At 43.5% G+C, this 25,418-nt stretch overlaps 2 protein-coding genes across 7 annotated transcripts in view; one reads left to right on the top strand and one right to left on the bottom strand.

The window, feature by feature from the left end:
• Positions 1-1,917: 1,917 nt before the first annotated feature.
• On the top strand, positions 1,918-2,252 carry LOC116814470 (adenosine 5'-monophosphoramidase HINT1-like). Its single transcript, XM_032762018.2, has one exon. The coding sequence runs from the start codon at positions 1,923-1,925 to the stop codon at positions 2,250-2,252; it is 330 nt and encodes a 109-aa protein (XP_032617909.1). The 5' UTR covers positions 1,918-1,922.
• Positions 2,253-7,554: 5,302 nt separating this feature from the next.
• CASP2 (caspase 2) overlaps positions 7,555-25,418 on the bottom strand; it is a 20,829-nt gene continuing 2,965 nt past the window's right edge. For 3 of the 6 annotated variants that reach the window (XM_058427481.1, XM_032762014.2, XM_058427482.1), the window contains 10 exons: positions 23,536-23,686; positions 22,746-22,913; positions 22,515-22,596; positions 20,909-21,003; positions 20,460-20,636; positions 15,172-15,300; positions 14,929-15,019; positions 11,306-11,455; positions 10,451-10,560; positions 7,555-10,295 (listed from right to left, as the gene is read on the bottom strand). In XM_058427481.1, the coding sequence (XP_058283464.1) occupies positions 10,164-10,295; positions 10,451-10,560; positions 11,306-11,455; positions 14,929-15,019; positions 15,172-15,300; positions 20,460-20,636; positions 20,909-21,003; positions 22,515-22,596; positions 22,746-22,913; positions 23,536-23,686 (1,285 nt within the window). In that variant the 3' untranslated portion in view covers positions 7,555-10,163. Of the gene's footprint in view, positions 10,296-10,450; positions 10,561-11,305; positions 11,456-12,365; positions 12,567-14,782; positions 14,844-14,928; positions 15,020-15,171; positions 15,301-20,459; positions 20,637-20,908; positions 21,004-22,514; positions 22,597-22,745; positions 22,914-23,535; positions 23,687-25,418 lie in introns of those variants that run through there. The other 3 variants (XM_058427487.1, XM_032762017.2, XM_058427488.1) reach the window with 3 other exon arrangements.

The raw sequence follows: 25,418 nt of genomic DNA, 5'->3' as shown, positions 1-25,418 counted from the left end.
CAGGGACTGCAGGGTAGGGACACCAAACATCTGGTCTACAATGTGATTTTGACCTAGGCTAAATGGAACCACCCAAAGCAAGAGGGAAGCCAATATCATTAAAAGTACTTTTTCTTGGGCTTCAACATCATTAATCATCAGGAAACCAAAATCATAATGCAATATCACCTCATACCTGTTAGGATGGCTATTATCAAAAAAGCAAGAGATAGCCATTATTATGGCTATGGATATTATGGTTCATGCTTATAATCCCAGCAATGTGGGTGACCAAGGCGGGTGGAATGCTTGAGCCCAGCAGTTCGAGACCAGCCTGGCAACATGGGGAGACCCCGTCTCTATTAAAAATTAGCCATGTGTGGTGGTGCACGCCTGTAGTCCCAGCTACTTGGGAGGCTGAGACAGGAGGATCACTCAAGCCCAGGAGGTGGAGGCTGCAGTGAGCTGGGAAGGCACCACTGCAATCCATCTTGGTCTACGGAGTGAGATTATGTCTCAAAAACAAATTAAATAAAAAGATGAGATAAATGTTAGAATGCAGAGAAAAGGGAACCCTTGTGCACCATTGGTGGGAAGGTAAAACGGTATAGTCATTATGAAAAACAGTACAAAAGTTCCTCAAAAGGTAAAAACAGAACTGCCATATGACTCAGCAACTCCCATACATCCAAGGGAAAGGAAATCAGTATCTCAAAGAGGTATGTGCACTTCCAAGTTCATTACAGCATTATTTACAATGGCCTAGAAATGGAAACAACCTAAGTGTCCACTAACAGATGAATAAAGAAAATGTCATGTGTATATAAATACATATAATGGAATACTATTTAGCCCTGACAAAGAAGAAAATCCTGCCATTTGTGACAACATGGATGAACTTGGAGGACATCATGCTAAGTCAAACATTGCAGACACAGAAAGAAAAATCTGCACGATTGCACTTGTATGTGGAATCTAAAATAGTCAAACTCATAGAAGCAGAAAGTAGAGGGTAGTCGCCAGGGGCTGGGCTGGAGTAAGGAGTGGGAGAATGGGGAAATTTGGTCAAAGGATACAAAGGTTCACTTATACAAGATGAGAAAGTCCTGGAGATCTAATGTACATGGTAACTATAGGTAGGAATACCACATACTTGAAATTTGCTAAGAGGGTAGATCTTGAATGCTCTCACCTCCCTGCACCCCCAAAGCAACTACGTGAGGTGATGGACATGTTAACCGGCTTGATTGTGATGATCATTTCACAATGTACACATATATCAACACATCAAGTCGTACATTGTTGGAGGCCACACAAATATTTCTTATGATTAGGCACAATTGAAGCCTGTCAGGAACAATATGAACCTGTGATCAATTCAGCAGCTGACCAATTGTTATCTCCTTCTCCTTGTTCTTGTTACCCAGTAAATATGAAGGGCTGAGAAGCTCGGCGGGGGTGTGGGGGGCGGGGCTGCCTTTGCTCACTAGAAGCAGGGAGCTCTCTTCTTCATGTTGCCTTTCCTTAAAACAGTTTCTTTTGTCTTAAGTTTTCATTTCTACATTTGTCCCTTTGTTCAGTCATAATGATGGTCTCAAGTGGTAACAGTAGTAACTGCTGTAATGACGGTCTCAAGTAGTAGTGTAATTAAATATGTCAATTATACACCAATGTAGCTAAAAAATAAAAACACCTGCTCTAACAACAATCCTACAACCCTCAAGGCCTATAATCTCTCCAAAAAATTACAAATGTGTGATGAATTGAGAGACTAAAGATTCTGTGATGATACCCACCTTTTCTGCAGGCAGAAAATAAGGATAGACATCTACGGGATAGGTATGAGCAGAAAGGATTACTTTCTCAATAAAGAAAATAGAACCCGTGGGTTCCTCCCTCCTTTCGAGCCTCTATCCTGGCTGCTGCATGGGAGAGAGGCCGAGATGGCAGGTGAGATCACCAAGGCTCAGGTTGCTCGGCCTGGTGGCAACACGATCTTCGGGAAGATCATCTGCAAGGAAATCCCAGCCAAAATCATTTTTGAGGATGACTGGTGCCTTGCTTTCCACGACACCTCCCCTCAAGCACCAACACATTTTCTGTTGATATCGAAAAAACATATATCCCAGATTTCTGCAGCAGAAGATGATGACAAAAGTCTTCTTGGACACTTAATGATTGTTGGCAAGAAATGTGCTGCTGATTTGGGCCTGAATAAGGGTTATCAAATGGTGGTGAACAAAGGTTCAGATGGTGGACAGTCTGCCTATTAAGTTCATCCCCATGTTCTTGGAGGTTGGCAGATGCATTGGCCTCCTGGTTAAGCACGTTTTGGTGATAATTTTCCCTTCTCTGGGCAATGATTAAGTTAGGCAATTTCCAGTATGTTAAGTAGCACACTTATTTTTGGCTGTGTATGGAGAGATTCAAGAAATAATTTTAAAACTGCATACATAATAAAAGACACTGTTGCATGAAAAAAAAAATAGAGTGCCAAGGTAACACTGCATTCCTTGGAGGGCTTCAGAAACAAGATTCTCCCATTTGAGGAGTATAGCTCTCCTAAAGGTGATCAGTTGCTGTAGGAACTTGATAAATATAAGCAGCAAATACGAGATGCAATTATGACTTTCTTACTATTTCTGAGAAAGACAGGTCCCTAAAACAGAGCAGCCTAGTCATGGACTCTGAGATTTGAAGGCAGAGACCAGTGGAGTGAGGGAAGCGCTCACATCCAGCCAAGCTGAGTGGAAGCGTGCGGTCTAGAAGGAAAGCACCAACGGTGATTCTTAAAACCAGATTCTGAAATTAGGAGGGTCAAAGACATGTACAGGCTGCCAGTGCTGGAGGGCAAGGGTTTGAGAGTAAATATCCTGTGTTTGAAATTAGGAATAGTTTAAATCCCATGGGTTTAAATCCCTGCAAGAGAACAAGAAAAGAAAATGTAAACCATGCCCACTCCACTCCATCATCCCGCTGGGCTTAGTAGCTTAGGTTCTTATTTGGAGGCACAAAGATGGGCTTCTGGGGATTCCTGTGAAGCTCCTGAATGTGAAAGCAAATTCATAAGCATGCATAAATGATATATATTCTTTCGAGGTTTATTTTTTGAGATGGCGTCTCACTCTGTCACCCAGGCTGGAGTGCAATGGCGCGATCTCTGCTCACTGCAACCTCCGTCTCCCGGGTTTGAGCGATTCTGTCACCTCAGCCTCCTGAGTAGTTGGGATTACAGGCACTCACGGTCATGCCCAGCTAATTTTTGTATTTTTGTAGAGATGGGTTTCTCAATATGTTGGCCAGGCTGGTCTTGAACTCCTGACCTCAGGTGATCTGCCCGCCTTGGCCTCCCAAAGTGTTGGGATTACAGGCGTGAGCCACCGTACCCGGCCTCTTTTGGGGTTTTAAATAGATCATCCTAGGGTCCATTATACAAAAAGTTTAAAAGCCCATAAGCTTATGGAATTGCTATTTGAAGGAAAACTGTAAAAAGTTGCCATGCAGGATACATGGAGGAGAAGTTTTGTGTTGGGTATAGGTGAAAGAATTTTCTTTCTGGGTTACACCCTTGTTTTCAGACTCTCACGTCTTCCAGTCTGGCCTCTCCAACATACTGGGCAGTAAAACCCTTATGTTCTTTAAAGGTTTTTTCAGTCATCACTTTCCTTCTGCATATCTAGGCAGCCATGGAACCCATGGCCACCTACTTTCTGAAATTTCAGCTAAGCTACAACTTCCTCTGAAGACACTTTGTAGTGCACGCCACTGGCGGTCATGTCTCCTCTCCTCTTTATTGTGCCTTGCCTCCTTATGCTTTTTTTTTTTTTTTTTTGAGATGGAGTCTCGCTCTGTCGCCCAGGCTGGAGTGCAGTGGTGCGATCTCAGCTCACTGCAAGCTCCGCCTCCCGGGTTCACGCCATTCTCCTGCCTCAGCCTCCCGAGTAGCTGGGACTACAGGCACCTGCCACCACACCCAGCTAATTTTTTGTATGTTTTAGTAGAGACGGGGTTTCACCCTGTTAGCCAGGATGGTCTCGATCTCCTGACCTCATGATCCGCCCACCTCAGCCTCCCAAAGTGCTGGGATTACAGGCGTGAGCCACCGCGCCTGGTCAGCTTCCTTATTCTTTAAGCATCCTTAGTCCTGTCCCATCCCCTGCACGTCAGCTTTCCCTGTAGTATCCGACGGGTCTCTTTCTCCCCCTTCTGGCTTTTCAAACATGATACATTTTTCCCCAAACTCCTACCTGATTAGGACTTAAGATGGAATAAGGTTTGGGTCTCAGTTTCATTCCCCCAGCCTAATGGAGGGAATCTTACAGCCCAAAAGAAGTCAGGAGGAAAAAAATCCTTCATGCCAGAATAAGTCACAGAAGCAAGGCTGTTAGCATACGCTCAAACTGACAGCTTTGGTTTCACATCTTGACCTGTTTTCTCAGAAAGGCAGTAACTAGAGGGTTAAGAAGATAAAATAACACATGCAAAAAAACGTGCTATAGGCCGGGCGCGGTGGCTCATACCTGTAATCCCAGCACTTTGGGACGCCAAGGTGGGCGGTAACGAGGTCAAGAGATCGAGACCATCCTGGCCAACATGGTGAAACCCCATCTCTGCTAAAAATACAAAAATTAGCTGGACATGGTGGTGTGCGCCTGTAATCCTAGCTACTCGGGAGGCTGAGGTAGGAGAATCACTTGAACCTGGGAGGCGGAGATTGCAGTGAGCCGAGATCACACCACTGCACTCCAGCCTCAAGACAGAGTGACACTCCGTCTCAAAAAAAAAAAAACAAAAATGTGCTATAATGTTTGATTCATAGTAAGAACTGTTCACTCATATTAAACTGAAGCTCATTCTGTGAGTTAACATTTATCAAGCATTTTTTATGCATTAACACCATATGACTTACATGCATCATCACATTTAATCCTCATAGGGACATTGGAAGGTAGACACAATTTTCCTCATTTTTAAATAAGGGAAATTGGGGCTGTGTTAGCTACCTTGATCAAGGTCTCCAATATCTTCAAAGGCAGAGCCAGCATTCAAAATCAGATCTACTGAATTCTAGAGTCCATATCATTAAAGCTACATTTGTGGCCAGGCATGGTGGCTCACTCATGCCTATAATCCCAGCATTTTGGGAGGCTGAGGTGGGTGAATCACCTGAGCTCAGGAGCTCAAGACCAGCCTGGGCAACATGGTGAAACCCCATCTCTACTAAAAATACAAAAATTAGCTGAGTGTGGTGGCGTGTGCCTGTAATCACAGCTACTCGGGAGGCTGAGACAGGAGAATTGCTTGAACCTGGGAGGCAGAGGTTGCAGTGAGCTGAGATCACGCCATTGTATGTACTCCAGCCTGGGCAACAGCAGCAAAATTGTTTCAAAAACAAAAGGGAAAATGACTCCTTCACAGAAGCATGGGGAAGATGAAATGGAAAGCTCCTCTCAATGCCTGCAACATACCAAGGACTCAAACAGTTGTAGCTACTATTAATGTCTTCCTCCTTCTCAGATTAGACCTTTCCTCCTGCCCGTTTTTATTTTTTTTAAAGATGGGGGTCTCACTATGTTGCCCAGGCTGGTTTTCAACTCCTGGGCTCAAGCAATCCTCTCTCCTTAGCCTCTTGAGTAGCTGGACTATAGGTGTGTGTTACTGTACCTGGCCCCATTCTTTATTTTTCAGAGACGGGGTTTTGCCATGTTGCCCAGGCTGGTCTCGAACTCTTGAGCCCAGGTGATCCACTTGCCTCAGCTTCCCAAAGTGCTGGGGTTACAGGCATGAGCCACTGCGCCCAGCCAGCCTGGCACCATTCTTAATATCACAGCTTTGGTTGGGTGTGGTGGCTCATGTCTGCGATCCCAGTACTCCGGGAGGCCGAAGCAGGAGGATGACTTGAATCCAGATGTTTGAGACCAGCGTGGACAACATAGTGAGACCTCATCTCTATTTTTTTTTTTTTTGAGACGGAGTCTCGCTCTGTCGCCCAGGCTGGAGTGCAGTGGCGCAATCTTGGCTCACTGCAAGCTCCACCTCCCGGGTTCACGCCATTCTCCGCCTCAGCCTCTCCAAGTAGAGTAGCTGGGACTACAGGCGCCCGCCACCACGCCCGGCTCATTTTTTTGTATTTTTAGTAGAGACGGGGTTTCACCGTGGTCTCGATCTCCTGACCTCGTGATCTGCCTGCCTCGGCCTCCCAAAGTGCTGGGATTACAAGCGTGAGCCAGTGTGCCCGGCCCTCATCTCTATTTTATAGAATAAAATTAAAATTATTTTTTAAAAAAATCAGCTTTGGTCTGATATTAGTTTTTCCTTCTTCCTGTTTTCCTTTTCCCCATTAGAGGAAACAGGATGGATGAGGGCAGCAGAGGGCAGCCCCCAGCTCTGGGAGGGGGATAATTTTAGAAGAGAATCCTCTGGCAGAGGTAAGCAGAAGGGAGCAGAGCTGTGAAATTCAACCTCATACCCTTATTCAAGGGCAAGGGGGTTGGGGGGCAGGGAGGACATGGAATCCAGTTCAGAGATACTGCTCTGTAATTCTCAAACATATCACACCTCTGAAAAGCCTTCCTATCCTGAAAATGGGTATTTATCTTACTCCCACTATTTCCATAATTTCTTCGCCTGTCCTAGATTTTGTATCCCTCCCTTGAGGTTATCCCACGGTTGTTCTTCGTGCAGTATAACCAACCAGTTTCAGTCCATTTTTCATGCCCTTTTGTCTCCAGTGTTCTGTACCAAATTCTGCTCTATCTGCTGAGGTGCTTCAGCTCACCTCAATCCCCTTCTGCTCTTCCTAGACAGCCATTCCCTTCTCTGTATGACTCAACAATGTTTCCAGCTCCCACAGCTGTTTCCTACCAAACAAAAAAGTTTTGTTTCTGGCTGGGCGTGGTAGCTCATACCTATAATCCTAGCACTTTGGGAGGCCAAAGCAGGCTGATCACTTGAGGCCAGGAGTTAAGAGACCAGCCTGGCCAACATGGTGAAACCCCGTATTTAAAAAAAAGTTTTGTTTCCTACCAAAACTTCTGTAGAAAGTTCCTACAGAACATTCCATCTCTTGCCAAATTCCATGGCCCATCTGCACCTGCACTTACCTCTCAGGCATATCCTTTAGATACAATGCACCCCCCAAATATCCCAACTTACACAAATCCATTGCTTTGATCTCTTCTATGCTGCACTAGAATTCTCTTACAATCTATGCCCACTCTAGAAGACCTTAAATGCAACCAGGTAAGAAATGGAATTTTACTATCTTCACTCTCCCATCCTTCTATTCCAGCCCAATCTGTTATGGCAGCCTACATCTCATAGTCTAAATAACCAAGAACCAGCACTGTTTGCTAATGACTTCCATTTCATCTGTGAGAAATCCCAGGACTATGCAAACCGAGATGGGCCCACACCTGCATATATTCACAGGATCATGGCAGCAAAATAAGGGGTTTTCAGGTCTGGGTATGCCTTGTGAGGTGGTGAGGAATGCTGCAGTGTAAGGGGCTAAGGAAACGAAATCTATGGGCTTCAGAGGACTGAGTATCTACAGAAACAGATATTGAGCACATATCAGTAATAAATATGAGCATTTATTTGGCACCCGATGGCAATACAAAATCCTGGCAGTGGGAGTGGAAAGGTTCTCTCTCTCAAATACTTCCATACTATGTCGACCCAAAGGCAGGACTTGGCAGCAAGGCTTCAAACCACCCAGCTCACAGAACAAATATTTATTGAGCACCTTGACTACTACAGGCCTAGCATTTTGCTAGGGACCATGGGAGATGTGAAGGAAGTTATCTCACACATGATATGTCTTCAAGGAGCTAAAAATGCCAGCAGATAAAAGCAAAACACATGGAAAAACAAAGTACAAATAATAATCTGTGTATATTGTCAAAAGGAACATTTTATCAAAAGGTAGGATTGTAGCTAAGGTTGGCTTGCCTTCTTCCCTCTTTTATTCAACAAACATTTACTGAAGACCCACTATGTGCCAAGCACTTGGTACATGATGGTGAATAAAACAAACAAGGTTTCTGCCCTTATTTACAGCCTGGTAGGGGAGACAGAAATGAACAAGTAAAAGTAGCATACATATAAACTGCAATAAATGCAATGAGGGGAAAAGACAAGATGTGGTGATAGACACAGAAGTAGACTGCTCAGGGACTGAAGGGTCCAGGAATGGTCAAGACTTGAGGAATAAGGACACCACCTGAGTCAAGAGTGGTGGGGGTGGAGAGCTGAGAAGGCCCAGGAAGAGGGCAGGAAAGAGCACAAAATTAGAAGCTGAGAGGAGACCACTCAGGCTGGAGCATAGCAAGAAATCACCATTTAATGAGGTTCAAGGGGAAGGCAAGAACCAGTTCTCATAAACCAAGGTGAGGAGTTTAAATTTTAAATGAGGTGTAATAGAAAGCAGAAGGGTTCTAAGCAGGGGGGTGATCAGATTTATATTTAAACAACCAAAACCTGGCCAGGCGTGGTGGCTCATGCCTGTAGTCCCAGCTATTTGAGAGGCTAAGGCAGGAGGATGGCTTGAGGCCAGGAGTTCGAGACCAGTCTGAGAAACATAGTGAGAACTCGCCTTAAAAAACAAAAAACACCAAACAACCAAAAAAAAAAAATTAAAAACCAAAACTACTCTGTTATGTGGAGAACGGACTGGAGGAAGAAAGAATGGAAGTTTTTTTTTTTTTTAAAAAGGTCTTGGCTGGGCGCAGTGGCTCACGCCTGTAATCCCAACACTTTGGGAGGCTGAGGTGGGTGGATCATGAGGTCAGGAGATCAAGGCCATCCTGGCTAACATGGTGAAACCCTGTCTCTACTAAAAATACAAAAAAATTAGCCGGGCGTGGTGGCGGGCGCCTGTAGTCTCGGCTACTCGGGAGGCTAAGGCAGGAGAATGGTGTGAACCTGGGAGGTGGATGTTGCAGTGAGCCACGATAGCGCCACTGCACTCCAGCCTGGGCAACAGAGCGAGACTCTGTCTCAAAAAACAGACAGAAAAAGTCTTAAAGAACAGGGAAGTTTCAGATAAGTAGGGATAAAGGTTTCTAGGTTGAAAAAAATAACATGTATGGCACTGAAATAAAGGCCACATAATATCAAAGGAGAGTTTAATACTGAAGCAGAAAGCAGGAAAAAAGAACTACATTACATCTTTGAGTGTTTATATGATCCAGTAAAGCAGGATTCTAGACAGATTTGGTGGCAGCAGCCAACAGGATGAAATGAAGGTAAAGAGGGGAGAGATATGAAGCAGGGAGATAGCTAGGAAGCTTTTCTAGAAATCTAGATATGAAGTGCAGGTTGACTGAATGAAAGTGGAAATAGTAAGGGAGATGGACATTTCTCAGGAAGAAAAAAGATACAGAGGTGGCTACAGAGTCTAGGGAAACACACCATTCTTCCTGGCCTTCTCTGATGCTCCCCACGAGGCTCATTTCAGTAACAAAGCTCAGAGAAACAACCAACAAAGATCTTTGAGACTTCCATGGGCAAAGATCAATAAGGTACAAATGGAAGGCAACGTTGGCTGACAGGCTGCAGTGCCTTGAGTCCAAACGAGCCAAGAGTGTCCTTCCACTGGGTGGCCCTGCAGTACTGAAGGGAACGCACAGGCCGCTTCCCGACACTGCAGCAAGGTGTGTCTCTAGTCATGTTTGCCTCTTCAGAGCCAAAAGATAATGTCTACATTAAATTTGGACACCTTCCAAACTCTCACTCTAGGACAAAAAGGGCGGGGGATATGAATGAAATAAAAGATAGGAGATGATCTCTCAGACATCTTAACTAATGTAATAAAAGCAATTACTAAAGTGCCATCTACAAAAGCTGGAACTGAACACAAATATGGGGAACTTATATGCCCTCTCCCTATAACCACACTGTGTTTACAACTTCACTTGTCAGGCTCTTCAACTGCAGCTGAAACATTCCTGGCAATAGGTCCGACCAAGGCTGGCTCTACGGGCAGAGGGCTTCACAGAAGAGGAGCTGGCCTGGAGTCCCACACTCAAAGGCAGAGATGATGGGTACAGGAAACAAGTCTGGGAGATTCCCGCATCCCTGAGGGGGCAGAACAGAAACCGTGCATCCTGAAGATCAAAGGCTCTATCACACCTCCTGTGGTCCAGTGGCTTCCACTTGGCGTGGATGATGGCGAGGTGACATCATGTGGGAGGGTGTCCTGGGAACAGGTAGAGGTGGCGGCACAGAGTGCTGCAGTATTCAGACATCTCCTTGCACCGGTGGAACTCTGTGCCAGGAGCATAACCTTCCCGATCCTTGATAAGTGCGTTCACCTGGAGGGGCAGAACCAATAGGCCCAAGTCAGAATCTTGGGCTTCAGGAGAGCAGCACAACGGGAAGGGGAGACGGACTATGAAAGAGCATTCAAGGGAGGAGGAAAGTAGAGCACTGTGGAGATGCACAGGGGTCACGGAGCCCACCGGCTCACCTTAACCAGCATGTCGGCCACATGCATATCACAAGCCCGCTCAGAGAACACTTGAGCAAGAGCCTCGATGTACCAGGAACCTCGTTTGGTGTTCCGCATGGCGGCAGTCCCTGCAACGAAAAGGGCATTCATCACAGTGTGAATGCCATCACACAGCTGGACTTCCCAAACTAGACCCGGCCATGGCACCTGCACCCTCCCCAGTCAGAGAACCCAGCATGAAGAATCTAAGTCTAGGAGGGTACACTCTTGGATTATTGGCATACTTTGGAGATACCGCAGGTCTGTTTCCAGACCAGCTTAAGAAAGTGAATATGGCAATAAAGCAAGTCATACAAATTTTCAGGTCTCTCAGTGTGTATGGAAGTTATGGTTACTATCCTACAGTCTATTAATAAAGTGTGCAACAACATTATGTCTAAAAAATGCATATGCTGTAATTAAAACATACTTTATTGCTGAAAAATGCTAACAGAGGCATGCCAATGGAAAAATGGTGCTGATGGATGCTCAAAGGATTGCCACAAACCTTCAGTTTGTAAAAAGCAGCTGAGCATCCCAAATCCAAAAATCTGAAATGCTTCAAAATCTGAAACTTTCCAAGTGCCAATATGATGCTCAAAGAAGGTGCTCACTGGAGCGTTTTAAATTTAGAATATTTGGATATGGGACACTCAACTAGTAAGTATAACGCAAATATTCCAAAATCCAAAAAAAACAAAAAAATCCAGAATCTGAAACACTTCTGGTCCCAACACTTCAGATAAGGGATACTCAATCTGTACCTGCAAAGCACAATAAAGCAAAGTGCAATAAAATGAGGCATGACTCAACTCTTTTGGAACTCAAAAGTACCTCTGAGGCAGGCATAGCCGCATATCATGTCTGAGCGTGTGGGCAGTCTCATCTTCGGCAACTTTTCTTTACCGGCATCACTCTCCTCGCACCCGGGGGATCCTGCGTGGTTCTTTCCATCTTGTTGGTCAACCCCACGATCAGTCTCATCTGTAACAAAGGCAGACAGAATGGACAATGATGTTACTTCTTCCTGTCTCTCTTGGGCCTGTCACAGACAAGCCCACATTCCCTACAACCTTGAAGGGGAAGAGCCATTTCCAGCTGTTGCCTCCAACCTATGGCTGATAAACTTAAAAAAAAAAAAAAAAAAAAATTATTACTCTCCCAGCTGTTACTCAGGGGATGCCTCATACAGACCGGGCACCACGCTCAAGCACATGCACATCTATGTGGTTGGAGCAGTTCCCATTCTGTATAAGACAGGGAAAATGCCAAATCAAATACTCCTTGTAAATGGAACTAAAAATCATCTAAGTCCACAACTCACTTGTTCAATTAACAGTATGCCTGGGAGTCACAGTGCTTTTTATTGCAATACATAATAAAATGTTGATATATTTAATTATGTAAACAAGAAAAAACAAGGTAATAAATAACAAATATGATTACCATATCTATGCTACATAAAAATCACAACCTCAAACTATGTATCAAAAAAATAATAAAACTAAGTATGATCAGTTGTTTCCAAGGTGGTTTTGCTATCTTTGAAGCACTATTTGTTTATTAATTTCATAAGATAAATTAGAGCAAGCATCCAAGATTTCAGAAAAAAACTTTTTAATTTATTTTTTAAAATAACTTTTTAAATCTTTTTTTTTTTTTAATAGAGATGGGCTCTTGCTACGTTGACCAGGCTTGTCTTGAACTCCCGGCCTCAAGTGATCCTTCTGCCTCGGCCTCCCAAAGTGTTGGGATTATAGGCATGAGTCACCGCACCTGGCATTATGAAAATTTTAAGAGGAAAAACCTAAAATGGGGAGAATTTGACTATTTTCTCCAAGAAAATTTAAAAAGATCATCCTTATTCAGTTTTAGCAGTAATTTCTCAACATACCCTGAGCAGATCCTTGCTCTTGATACAAGCCTTATGTGTCCCAAGACAGACTCTTATTTTTGATGATGATGTTTTATTTCGGGTGTGGGCAGGGGTGCTGTCAGTAGGAAAGACAGATAGGGAGGACTCTCAGGTCAACACATCAAAAGTAACAGTATGCTCTTTTATAGTACTTCCTGATCCATGCAACATCAAGGGAGCCTAGGAAAGAAGGGAAGCTTCAAGAATTGGGGGGGAAAGGACCAAAGCACAGATTTAATAAAAATGTGTCAAGCAACTGCCATGTGTTGGGCACTGTCTTACTTTAAGGCCTAGGGATAGAGTGAAGAGAAAATTCCTGCCATCATGGAGCTTACACTCCAGTTTAGACGCTGACTGGGGCAGGGGGGTGGAGCTTTTTCTAGACATTAATTATATTAACCAAATACAGCAGGAAGACAGGTTAACTCAAATTTTCAATGAACAATTGGCTACTGGTCATTCCTTGAAGGATTTAATTTCAGAAAAGTTAGACAGAGCAAAAGATCAGATTACTCCAGAAAAGAGCAATTACTCCTTATCCAGATCCAATAGTGTATTAAATCCCTAGATATAGGAGGAGAAAATCACAATTTAACTGTCATTTTGTTAGTAAAGACGCCTAAAGGAAACAGTCCAAGCTAAAGAGAAAGGAGAATTCCTCTCTCACCTTTACATCACAAATCCATCAATCAATAAATGCCACTGGTTCTTTTGTCACAATATCCTCATATTTGTTTTTTACATAATACCTACAGTTTTTCAGGCAGATTAATTTTCATCCATTCATTCAACATTTATAAGTGCTACCATGTGTCAGGCAGTGCCCTGAGCCTGGGGATAGAGCAGGGAATGAAAAGTAAAGTTCCTGACCCATAACCTCTTTCCTTAGTGCAGCCCCCTCCACGGCAACCTTGCTGGAAAAACAATTCATGACATTATTTCTTACTTAAGCTCCCAACTGTTCCTTACTTTTACCTGCTGACGTCCAAAATCTCAGTTATGACTAAAGGTTTGTAATGAGGTGAACCCACTTCATTGTGACCAGCCACATCTCACATACTCACACAGATGCTGTTTTAAAATCAGATCCGAGTATTTGTTTGGGAGGAGGGGAGACACAACATGCCCTCTGAATCTCAGTGTGCTTATCATATTGTATTGTTTCTTTCCTACAACAGACTCTAGATAGTACTCTATAACTATGTAAATCAAATTACTCTGGGTACAAATTAAGCCTTATCTCATCCACAAAATCTCTTTAAACTACCCTCACTTAAAATGATCTACTCTTACTGCATACTCCTTCCTAAGTACAGTTTGTACCTTGCTAATTTCACCTTTGCTTACATGAGGCCTGTGAACTAGTCTTAAGCTGCTTCATTTATATTTACTTTATTTTCCTGAGTAACTGGTCTGCTCCTTAGAGAGGCCACATTTCCTTCTGCTTTTGTGGTAGTAACTGCCGTAGTCTGAGTCACGTTGCAGGACCTCAGCAGACTATATTCTGCGGTAATATTAGATCAGGATGACAATAATATTAGCTATTTACATTTGGCTACATGAGAGATTAAAAAAGTAATTATTTGAATGTTTGGACAGTGACCTTTAAAGCAAACTATAAGCCCTTTACGGCACTGATCGTGTTTTAAGAGTTACAGCTGGCATATTTTGTGGATGTGCTGTGAGCCAGGTACTGAGCTATGTAAGCCCTTAAATGCATGATCTCATTTAACCATCACAAGCACCTTATGAAGTAGGTACAAGGACTATTTTCATTTTATATTGAGGAAACTGAGATGGACGGATGCCGTTTAACTTCTTTAACTTCACGTTACTAGTAAATGGTGAAGTCAGAATTTGACTCCAAAGTTAGGGCTCTTAATTACTATTATTTTCCTCCAGGATGAGAAGCATGCCTATGTGTCTTTTAATCCTTGTCCTGCAGTCCTGGCTCTTAAAGGAGTAAAACAGAGTGCATGAGCGAAAGAGGGGCAGCAGCAGCTCAAGGAAAAGGAAGAGTCAAAGGCCAACACAGATTCAGTTCTGCTATCCTGCATGACCCACGAATGTGAAGAAGAAAGGAGGCAAGCGTGGAAGTGTCTGTAAACGGGGAAGTATATGGAACAAGTGAAAAGGAGAAAGAGTGAAAGAAAGGAGATAAAATAAGAAGGACAGGAAAAAGACAGATCAAAAATCCATAACTGGAATGAGTAACCAAAAAAAGGGCACCAGAGTTAATGAAGCACAGAAAAGAGTAAGAGTTCTCAGAAAGGAAGGCAAAGACACTGATAAAAGAGACCTGAGAACAGGAGATGGTGGTGCACAGAGAGCTGACCAGCCTGAGAGCCATGGGCTGCCCAAGTCCCAGCACACCCCATGCATTGGGAGACACTTACAGAGCAAGAGAGGCGGTGGCAGCAGTGAACAGAAGGAGGTGCCCAAGGGATCCAATAGCACCTGAGAGGAGCAAACAGGAAAGTGAGAGCTGGTGGGAGGCCGCCCAGGAGCCACCACCCAGGTGCTGGTCTGCCAGGGCACTCACCTCCACGGCAGGCCTGGATGAAGAACATTTTCGGTTTGTTCTGTAGGCTTGGGCAGTTGGCATTGTCAAAGAGCTGAAAAACCTCTTGTAGCTGCCAGAAAGAAAGAAGGAAGAAGGGAGGTTAAGCACTCGGCGGGGCATCCTAAGTCCTACACATGCAACAGCAGCCATCACTCAACAGACAGCAGGCAGGAGGTAAAGCAGCCTGCTTTCAACAGTTGGCTTCCACCAGCGTATCCGCACCTGGAGCAGTTTCCCATCCACACCATAGATGGCGCCCTCCACACCATGCGAGAGGAGTGCCACGATGCAGGAGTCCGTGACTCGGTGTGCAGGTAACTGTGCAAAATTCTGGAGTTTCTCTTGCATTTCCTAAAAGAAAGGAATGTTTAGTGTTGTGCACTAAAGTCAGCACCAATATAAGCATCAAAGTTTGGCTTCTTTTTGAAACCCTAAGCTATTAGAAGATAAAATGCTTTCTGTATATTCCTGTGGTCAATGATAAGAGACCTTTTGAGAGACTAAAGCAAGCTATGGACTCACCAGAAAAATGCATATGAGTTCAGACACAATATTCTGAATACAGATTCAGACTCACTGAGATAGGCAAAGAGCTAGGCAAAGAGCTCCTGGATTAAAGCAAGTTACTAAAGAAGCTAATCATGAGCTGGTCAACTCTAATTCCCTGTTCATAACCAGATCCTTCATTAGAGCAAGTGCCCTTGTATATAAATGGCACAAGGGTGACTCAAAGTGTAGCTATGAATAAATAACATGCACATTCAGCTACAAGAAAATAAACTGTTCTGTGACAGCATCATGATAGTAGAGAATAGCAATACTTGTATGTTGTCTTCTAAGATTCTAAGTATCCGAGAGATAGTGACGATGTCTGTATAAAATGCTTTGTTTCAGAAAGAGCGCACTATGAAGGAGGATTCTGTACAGGGCAGTAATTACATACACAGGCCCTGGGTTCAGATTAATCTAGGTTTGAACCTTGGCTTCATGAGCTGGAACAATTTACTCAGACCCTTGAGACCCCAATTTTCACTTTATAAAAAAAAAATTATGAGGGTATTTTCTCTAAGTTTGTGAAGATAAAAATGAGATATTATGACAAAGGCCTTGGCCTGGGCAACCTAGCAAGACTCCATCTTTAAAAAAAAAAATTAGCCAGGCATGGTGGCACATGCTTACAGTCCCAGCTACTCTAAAGGCTACGGTGGAGGGATCGCTTGAGCCTAGGAAGTTGAGGCTGCAGTGAGCTGTGACTGCACCACTGCACTGTAGCCTGGGTGACAGAGAAAGACCCTGTCTCAAAAAAAAAAAACAAACAAACAAAAAAACCCGATCATTGTGTCTGGGACACATTGCAAAAAATGTGCCGTTATTACAATGTGCATGTCTAATAAAGAGTATTTTTCTCAAAGAAATCTATTACTGGTCAATGTTGTAGTCCGACTTAAGAACCCTGTTCCTGTTCATCTTTTTTTTTTGAAGACAGGATCTTGCTATGTTGCCCAGGCTTGAGTGCAGTGGCTATTCACAGGTGCAAGATCATTACTGATCAGCACAGGAGTTTTCACCTGCTCCATTTCTGACCTGGGCTGGTACACACCTCCTTAGGCAACCTGGTGGTCCCCCACTCCCAGGAGGTTACCATATTGATGATGAACTTAGTTTGGACACCTGATCAGCATAGCACACTACAGCCTGGAACTCCTGGGCTCAAGGAATCTTCTTGCCTCAGCCTCTAGAGTAGCTGGGACCATAGGCATGTGCCACCATGCCTGGAGAATCTTGTTTATCTTGCACTAAGTTGCGATACATGAAGAGCACTACCTTAAGCATTTGGTCCATCCATCAGAAAGTTATACTGTGTACCTAAAGAGCACAATAATCGGGCACATGTTTAAACCTATGCCTCCCTCTATAATTCATGATGTCTGGGTCTTCTGAGCTGGGCAGAGAGAAAAGTTCATTTTATTATAAACTTGAACAAAATGTAATGAAAATAAGTAAGTTATCTGGGTGGAAGAGTTAAAACACACATATATTCAATCACACACACTGCCAAAACAAAAAGCACACTTCTATAACATATTGCAGTAGTTCTCAAAGTGTGGCCCCTAAAGCAGCAACAGCAGCATCACCCAGGAACTTGGAAGAAACGTGAAATCTTGGGCTCCAGCAAAATGTGTTTTAACAAGCCCTCCAGGAGACTCTGATATGTTAAAGTTTGAGAGCTACTAATTTATCTGTTCGGAATACTTCTGTTTGTAGATAATTGAGATGCAACTACAGAAAATATTTGAAAGTCTGCAATATAACTAGAAATAAAGAGATTGGTGTTGTTGAAAAGTATGTGTATTTTCTAAGTAGAAGCCAACCATAATAATAGAAATCTTAAGGTAATGACAGATAATCAAAAAATTCTTTCAAGAATATATAATTTCAAGAGAATACGTAACTGTGAATGTTCCTCTGGAGCTGACGCTAATAGAATTTAACATTTAATAGTTAAAGAAGTTAATTTTGCTCAAAGAAGAAAACAAAGGCCGGGCGCGGTGGCTCACACCTGTAATCCCAGCACTTTGGGAGGCCGAGGCGGGTGGATCACCTGAGGTCAGGAGTTCGAGACCAAACTGACCAATGTGATGAAACCCTGTCTCTACTAAAAATACAACAATTAGCCGGGCGTGGTGGCACGCGCCTGTAATCCCAGCTACTCAGGAGGCTGAGACAGGAGAATTACCTGAACCCGGGAGGCAGAGGTTGCAATGAGCCCAGATCGCACCACTGCACTCTAGCCCGGGCAACAAAAGTGAAACTCCATCTCAAAATAAAAAAAAAGAAAACAAAAATTACATACCTGGGCACCGAATCACGAGCATTTTGAATTTAGTGAGATTAGGTCAGTAAATAGAAAACAATGTCCAAAAAAAGAATACAAGCACTTTGTAACCAAACTTAGTAAGACTAAACCATTCAATAAATGGGGATTAGACATTTGGAGGAATTTTTCCACAAGTAGCATAGCTTAAAATAGGATCTGCAGATTTGTTTTCGATAAAATTACAGTACTTCTATAAATAGCAGGGTTCTTAACTCCTAAGTGTATTTTTGGCTAGGGGTTGGGGGACATGTGAAGGGAGTAACTTGTGAAACCTCTGAAATTACATGCTAAATTATATGGGCAGCTGCATTTTCCAGGGATAACCCATAGCTTGTCCCTACATTTTCAAAGCAGTTTGTGACCCAAATGCAAGCTAAAAAAACAATACCACATGGTAAAAGGAAATTTCCACTTTGAAGAGTACGTTTCCTAACATAGGGTAAATCAAAATTCTAGAACTAGTAACCTCATGAAGTAGCTGCAATAAAAACTTAAAGAGAAAAGTGAAAACATCTGGGCAGTGAGAATACCCATGTTCACTGAAGCACTATCAGGGTAAGAGGAGTCTCTAAGACTAATTATACTATTTCCTGTTTTTAAATGGAATTCCTCTCTTAAGTAAGAAAGATTTGATAGGAAAAGAAAAGAGGATCTTTTTTTTTTTGTTCTGTTTCTTTGCTTGCCAAATAGCTAGCTATATGATAAACGAGTTGAGTCTCTAGGGAGATCCCACCAGGAAGGGAGTATTCTGTGCAGATGCCCAGTGCACCAAATTATGACACCCATTGCAACTACCTGGTTTATAACACACACATTTCTTGTCCACATACTGTTCTCCCTGCCTAGGGTGGCTTCACCACTCCTCTCTGCTTCAGTAACTTCTATCCTTCAAGGCCAGCTTAAGTTCTGCCTCCTCCATTTATCCTTCTGATCATATCTACCTAGGCACTTCCTCTTCTTAGCTCTGACAGAAGATTTTTTCTCTAATCTTGTTTAGTCCTTAGGAATATAAGAGGACACACTGCCTTTTATGCTCATGTCAAAACTCTCTCATCTGATCTTTAAAAAAATCTGTGGCAGCTCACACAGTCCCCCATCATACGGTGCTCGAAGTTCAACTCTACTGAAATTCCAGTTACAGAGCAATTCAACCAAAGAATTAGAATCCAATAGGTCACTGAATATGCATCAGGCTTAGCATAAATGGAAATGTTATTTATGAAGTGAGCTCATAAACTCACCAAATCTGACGGTCTCTGAGAAAACAGCAGTCAGTATATAGCTAACTTAGTGACTCAGTATTGTATCTTTAACTAGTAGACATGTAAGATCCTTTATCAGCTGCAAACAACTTGAAAAACCATGACATAATAGATTTCTAGTAAAAGAAATGGCTGGACCAAAACCTCTAAGAAAACACACACAGTGCACATTTTGTTAAGTGACCTTCTGTAGGAATTATGGCTGGTATCCTACCCTTTGTCCCTTTATGCCCAGCAGACTTCTCAGGAAAGCATATAAACTACCTGAATACTTGATGACTGAAGCAGCTGTTCCTGCCGTGGCTTTGAAGCAAGGGTGGATTTCACTACATTGCATATGCTACAACGGGGAAGCTGGCAAAAATAGCATGTAAAGGACAACACCCAGGTACCTGTGGAGGAAACTGGCCTTGCCAAAAATATAGTAAATACATAATTACTCTCACACAAGGAGGGCAGCTGAGAAAGAGAAATGAAGACTACAGACAATGCTGAATGGAAAACAAAGACCCTCTATCCCAACAGATCAAAGTGAATCTCCTAGAAATTTTAATTTCACCACTGACAACCTCAAAGCAAGTTTAAGAAAGTTCTATTATTCTGGAATCAAAATAGTGAATATGAATCTACAAATAGGCCATTACTGATTGCAAAATAGAAACCCTAAAGGTCACAAAGTCAGTTGTGCAGTACAGTAACTGAGGTTAATGACGAACAGCCCATAATGAAAATGTTTACAATTTCTAGCAATCTGGTCCACAAACAATCTACCCTATGATATGACTTGTGATTACATAACTGTTAGGAATACTTTCCCAGCCAGGTGCCGTAGCTCATGCCTATAATCCCAGCACTTTGGGAGGCCGAGGGGGACGGATCACCTGAGGTCAGGAGTTTGAGACCAGCCTGGCCAACATGGCAAAACCCCATCTCTACTAAAAATACGACAATCAGCCAGGTATGGTGGTGCGCGCCTGCAGTTCCAGCTACTCAGGAAGCCGAGGCAGGAGAATCACTTGAACCTGGGAGGCAGAGGTTGCAGTGAGCCAAGATCGCACTATTGCACTCCAGCCTGGGTGACAGAGCTAAATTCTGTCTTAAAAAAAAAAAAAAAAGTGAGAACCCAACCGTGGACTATTATTACTTTATGAAACCACAACCTGAGATGTCAACACTAAAATGGCTGGCTGGCCCTAATTCTTTCTTACTAGATTGCAAGGTGAGAGGCAGAACAGAGTGAGTAAAAATGTAAGTAGAGTAAACCAACTTTTAAGACATATGCCAGCAGGCACAGGAGCAAAAGATGTCTCTGGTCCCAAAGTGTTGTTCAGTCCTCTAATTTACATGTCAATTTTTCCCGCCTCAGGTACCTGTGCAGTCTGGTCACACAGAACATGGACGTCATAGCCCAAAAGCTTGAAGAGGGTGACTAGAGTATTGTGGTCCACATCCCCTCCAGAGCGAAATTCCAGTTCTTTCTCTCCAGTGAAGTGCACATTGCTCAACACCAGTGCTAGGCCACGAGGCCGAGACTGCAACCTATACGCCTGTGGAGGAGAGGCCAGTTAGACCATGAGCGTCCTGATAACAGATGATTCCTCGGCTAGATTAGACATTTCAAGAAAACAAAGACATCGTATTTTTCTTCTTAACCCCCAGCAGGTAAAAATAGACAAATGCTCACAGAAGGCATTTAACCAGTAATAACTTTCTGACTAATAAGGCAGAAAGGAAATGTACATGCAAACTAAGTTCTGGTTCCCAGGAAGGGTGTCTAATTTCCCAACTCTCTTCCTCTTGTCATTATGCAAAAACTCACCAGCTGGAAGTGTGTTTGATAAAATTCAGGAGTGCAAGGCTTCACCTGAAGGCAGACAGGACCATCTTTATTGTCTAGGGAGTGTTCCACAGTATCTATGGTATAGACAGAAAACCAAAAAACTAGTATATAACTTAACCATCAATCTTAATATGTCCTTGTAACTTCAGACATCTCTTGCAACTAGGTTTTGATAAATATTGGTCTCACTCACTCCCCAAACCTGTAAGCTTCATGAGGGCAGAGACTCTTAGTTTTAGCTCACTAAAGGATTCTCTGCACATAGCCTACATGTAGCAGATGCTCAACTGGCTGAATGACTGATGGGCTAGCTGATAAAAGCCTTGTTCCAATCACTAGGCTGCTCCATCAGCAGGCTGGTGGCCCCAAATGCAGTCTTTTCTCATTCAGCTTTTTAGAGGCCAATCGAGCACGAACTTCCTGCCCATACATGCTACTCAAAGGGCCAATTATCATAAAAACTGTTATCTGGGGTGGAAGGGAAATGGATCAACTATTAATAACACCCTGCCTGGGCTGGGCGCCGTGAGTCACGCCTGTAATTCCAACACTTTGGGAGGCCGAGGCAGGCAGATCACGAGGTCAGGAGATGGTGAAACCCCATCTCTTACTAAAAATACAAAAAATTAGCTGGGCATGGTGGCACACACCTGTAATCCCAGCTACTCAGGAGGCTGAGGCAGGAGAATCACTTGAACCTAGGAGGCAGAGTTTGCAGTGAGCCGAGATCGCGCCATTGCACTCCAGCCTGGGCGACAGAGCAAGACTCCGTCACAAGAAGAAAAAAAAAACAATCCACAAATTCCTGCCTAAACTGTCTTACTAGTCCTTAACAAATTCACTGACAACTGTTCCCAATATAAACTATGTCTCAGCTGGGCATGGTGGCTGACACCTATAATCCCAGCACTTTGGGAGGCCAAGGCGGGAGGATCACTTGAGGCCAGAAGTTTGACACCAGCCTGGGTAACAAAGTGAGACTCCTTCTCTACAAAAAATTTAAAAATGAGCTAGGTGTGGTGGCATGCACCTGTAATCCCAGGTACTTGGGAGGCTGAGGCAGGAGGAGCCCTTCAACCCAGGAGTTCGAGGCTGCAGTGAGCTATGATGGTGTCACTGCATTCCAGCCTGGGTGACAAAACAAGACCCTATTTCTAAAAGAAAAAAAAAAAAAAAGGCTCATGTTAGGGCAAAGCCACATACCAGACAAGAAAGGAGAAGTCAATCTGGGACACCTCCCTCCTTGTTTTTTTTTGTTTGTTTGTTTGTTTTTGAGACTGAGTCTCACTCTGTCGCCAAGGCTAGAGTGCTGTGGCACCGCGTTGGCTCACTGCAACCTCCGTCTCCTGGGTTCAAGCAATTCTCCTGCCTCAGCCTCCCGAGTAGCTGGGATTACAGGCACGCACCACCACGCACAGCTAGTTTTTATATTTTTAGTAGAGACAGGGTTTCACCATGTTAGCCAGGCTGGTGTCGAACTCCTGACCTCAGGTGATCCACCCGCCTCGGCCCCATAAAGTGCTGGGATTATAGGCGTAAGCCACGGCGCCCGGCCTGGGACCCCTTTTAGTCCATCAATTCTCACCTGTCGACAGGCGGAGCTTCTTGTGAAGGGGACAGGACTCACACACCGGAAAAGGGAGACTCAAGTCGTAGTCACAGCTCAACTGTAAGAAATCAAAACTCATGATGACAGACCTTAGGGAAGTGGTCTGGTCCAAATACAGCAAAATCTAGTCTCCCTCCCTCTGACTTACAAATTCTTTTCCAGTCAAACTAACCCTTCCCAACACCCCATATTACTAAAGCTTCATACCGGTGGGAGTACATGCTGAAGCCCAGAAAGGGTGGTGAGCAACACATCCTCCAGGTGGCCTTGCTTGGTCTCCCTCAGTGCTTCACAGAAGGCATCAAAAGCTTGGGGACCCCTCTTAGGCAGCAGGTTGAGGAGTTCCACATTCTGGCTGAAACTGCCCACTTTGGCCTAAGACACAAGAATAAAACATGAAATCATATTTACTTCTCTAGCTATAATTCTGTTTCTCCACATGAGCTTCCTAGTAGTGTCCTCATCCATCTCAAGAATTCTTTTTACAGGAAAAGTATATGTTTGGGTGAAGTCCTTCCTGTTATTCTTGAGTTATATATCATTTCTCTCAAATGCTCTATGGTAGAAGGGCATTTCCATTTCTTTAGAAAGGTACGACATCCAGCTGAGTACGGTGGCTCACACCTGTAATCCCGCACTTTGGGAGGCTGAGGCAGGTGGATCATGAGGTCAGGAGATCGACACCATCCTGGCTAACACAGTGAAACCCCGTCTCTACTAAAAATACAAAAAATTAGCCAGGTGGTGGCACCTGCCCGTAGTCCCAGCTACTTGGGAGGCTGAGGTAGGAGAATTGCTTGAACCTGGGAGGCAGAGGCTGCAGTGAACCAAGATTGCACCATTGCACTCCAGCCTGGGAGAGACTGACTCTGTCTCAAAAAAAAAAAAAAAAAAAAAAAGGAAGAAAGATACGACATACGACATCCTTTCCATATTTTGTCATGCTCTGTTCCCACCCCTATGATCAATTTATCTTCTCTCTTTTGCCTCCAGATACCTGGATGAGCTCCCTCATTTCCAAGGTGATGATGTCCTTCTCCAGAAGATGTTCTAACAATTCACTCAACAACAGCTGTTTGGCTAGCACCACTCGGTTCTTTTTTAGAGTTTCCTGATGGTGAGGATGCATGCCACACACTCCCAACATCCTACGGATAAAAGGTAGAGGGAAAGGCTGTCAAGTCACAATTTGGCACAGAAGAGTGGAGTGGAAGAGGCATGAATAGGAAGAACAAAAAGAATAAGACTTATAATAACCAAGATTATGCATATTTCTTGAATCTGGTTAAATCAAAGATATACTAAGCAGGAACACATTGATCATAAGAAAATAATGTCTAATTCCTTATGGTTTATGTTCAGCTGAGATCATCTGAGATGAATGGTCTGACTAGGGGAGGGAAATATCTATCTTAAGCAAAATAGTACCCCCAAGCACACATATTTATGAGAAGGAATACTTCTCTGATAGACCAATTTTAATGAAGAGAATTATTTCAGAAAACATCTCACATTATCTAAGCTGGTGAAAGTGATGTAAGTTGGATGAGGGCTAAAATAACACTATGGCAAAAACTCAAGCCAATGGTTTTAACAGAAAATAAATGAGGCAGACACTAACTCTCTTTCTCTAGTGATATTAACATATAATTACATGTTTTTTTAAACTTTAAGTTCCAGTGACAAAATGGCTCTAGAAATTATCAGAATCCTGTTAAGATGTGGATAAGCAGAAAGTATGACAGAAAGTCACAGTGGATAGTTATTATCTATTTACTTTAAAAGAGTCTCACTATGCCACCCAGGCTGGAGTGCAGTGGCTATTCACAGGTATGATCCCATTACAGAGCAGCACAGGAGTTTTGACTTGCTTCATTTTTGACCCGGGCTGGTTCACCCTTCCTTAGGCAACCTGGTGGACCCTGGCTCCCAGGACGTCACCACACTGATGCTGAACTTAGTGTGGACACGTGACTGGCATAGCACACTATAGCCCAGAACTCCTGGACTCAAGCGATCCACCTGCCTCAGCCTCCCAAATAGTTGGGACTATAGGCATGTGCTGTCACCTCCAGCTAATTTTGCTACGGGCTTGCAAAGAGATCAGCTTCTGCTTATAAACTAAAATAATCCTATTGCCAATATATGTCATCTACATGCCTAGTTTACATAAATCCAGAGTTCTCTAGCCTGCCCAGTCACATTTTCCAAATATGTTAATAACAGGAAGGGTGGCACCTGATAGCAGTGAAGATATAATAACTTCCGTTTATAACTTAAAAACCTACTCTAAAATGCATCCTGATTTCTAAGGTGTTAAAACATGAGGGGAGGCCGGGCACGGTGGCTCATGCCTGTAATCCCTGCACTTTGGGAGGCTAAGGTGGGCAGATCACCTGAGGTCAGGAGTTCGAGCCCAGCCTGGCCAACATGGTGAAACCCTGTCTCTACTAAAAATACAAAAAATTAGCCGAGTGTGGTGCTGCATGCCTGCAGTCCTAGCTACTTTGGAGGCTGAGGCAGGAGAATTGCTTGAACCTGGGAGATGGAGGTTGCAGTGAGCTGAGATCATTCCACTGCACTCCAGCCTGGGTGACAGAGCAGACTCCGTCTAAAAAAAAAAAAAAAAAAAAAAAAGTAGGGAAAAAATGTGTATCTTAGAATCAGTGAAATACCACACATCTATGGAATGGATGCACTTGGCTTGGAGATGTTATTGGGTGAGAGATTTATAGTTACAAGAGGGAAGAGCAGGGTCCTGGAGGAACTGGGAGACCTAAGATAGCAGGTGGGATCCTAAAACAGACGAAGTGGGTTGGAAGCAGCCAACGAATCTGAGGTTTGGAAAAGTGAGTCTGAAACTCCATTTTTCCTTCTTTT

The sequence above is a fragment of the Hylobates moloch genome, unplaced genomic scaffold, assembly GCF_009828535.3.
Source record: "Hylobates moloch isolate HMO894 unplaced genomic scaffold, HMol_V3 SCAFFOLD_1, whole genome shotgun sequence".
Taxonomy (NCBI): Eukaryota; Metazoa; Chordata; class Mammalia; order Primates; family Hylobatidae; genus Hylobates; species Hylobates moloch.
The sequence above is the reverse complement of the archived record's forward strand: the minus strand, read 5'-3'. Positions and strand labels throughout refer to the sequence as shown.

Excerpts from the sequence above, each read along its gene's own strand:
- LOC116814470 (XM_032762018.2), top strand. The coding sequence starts at position 1,923 with ATGGCAGGTGAGATCACCAAGGCTCAGGTTGCTCGGCCTGGTGGCAAC.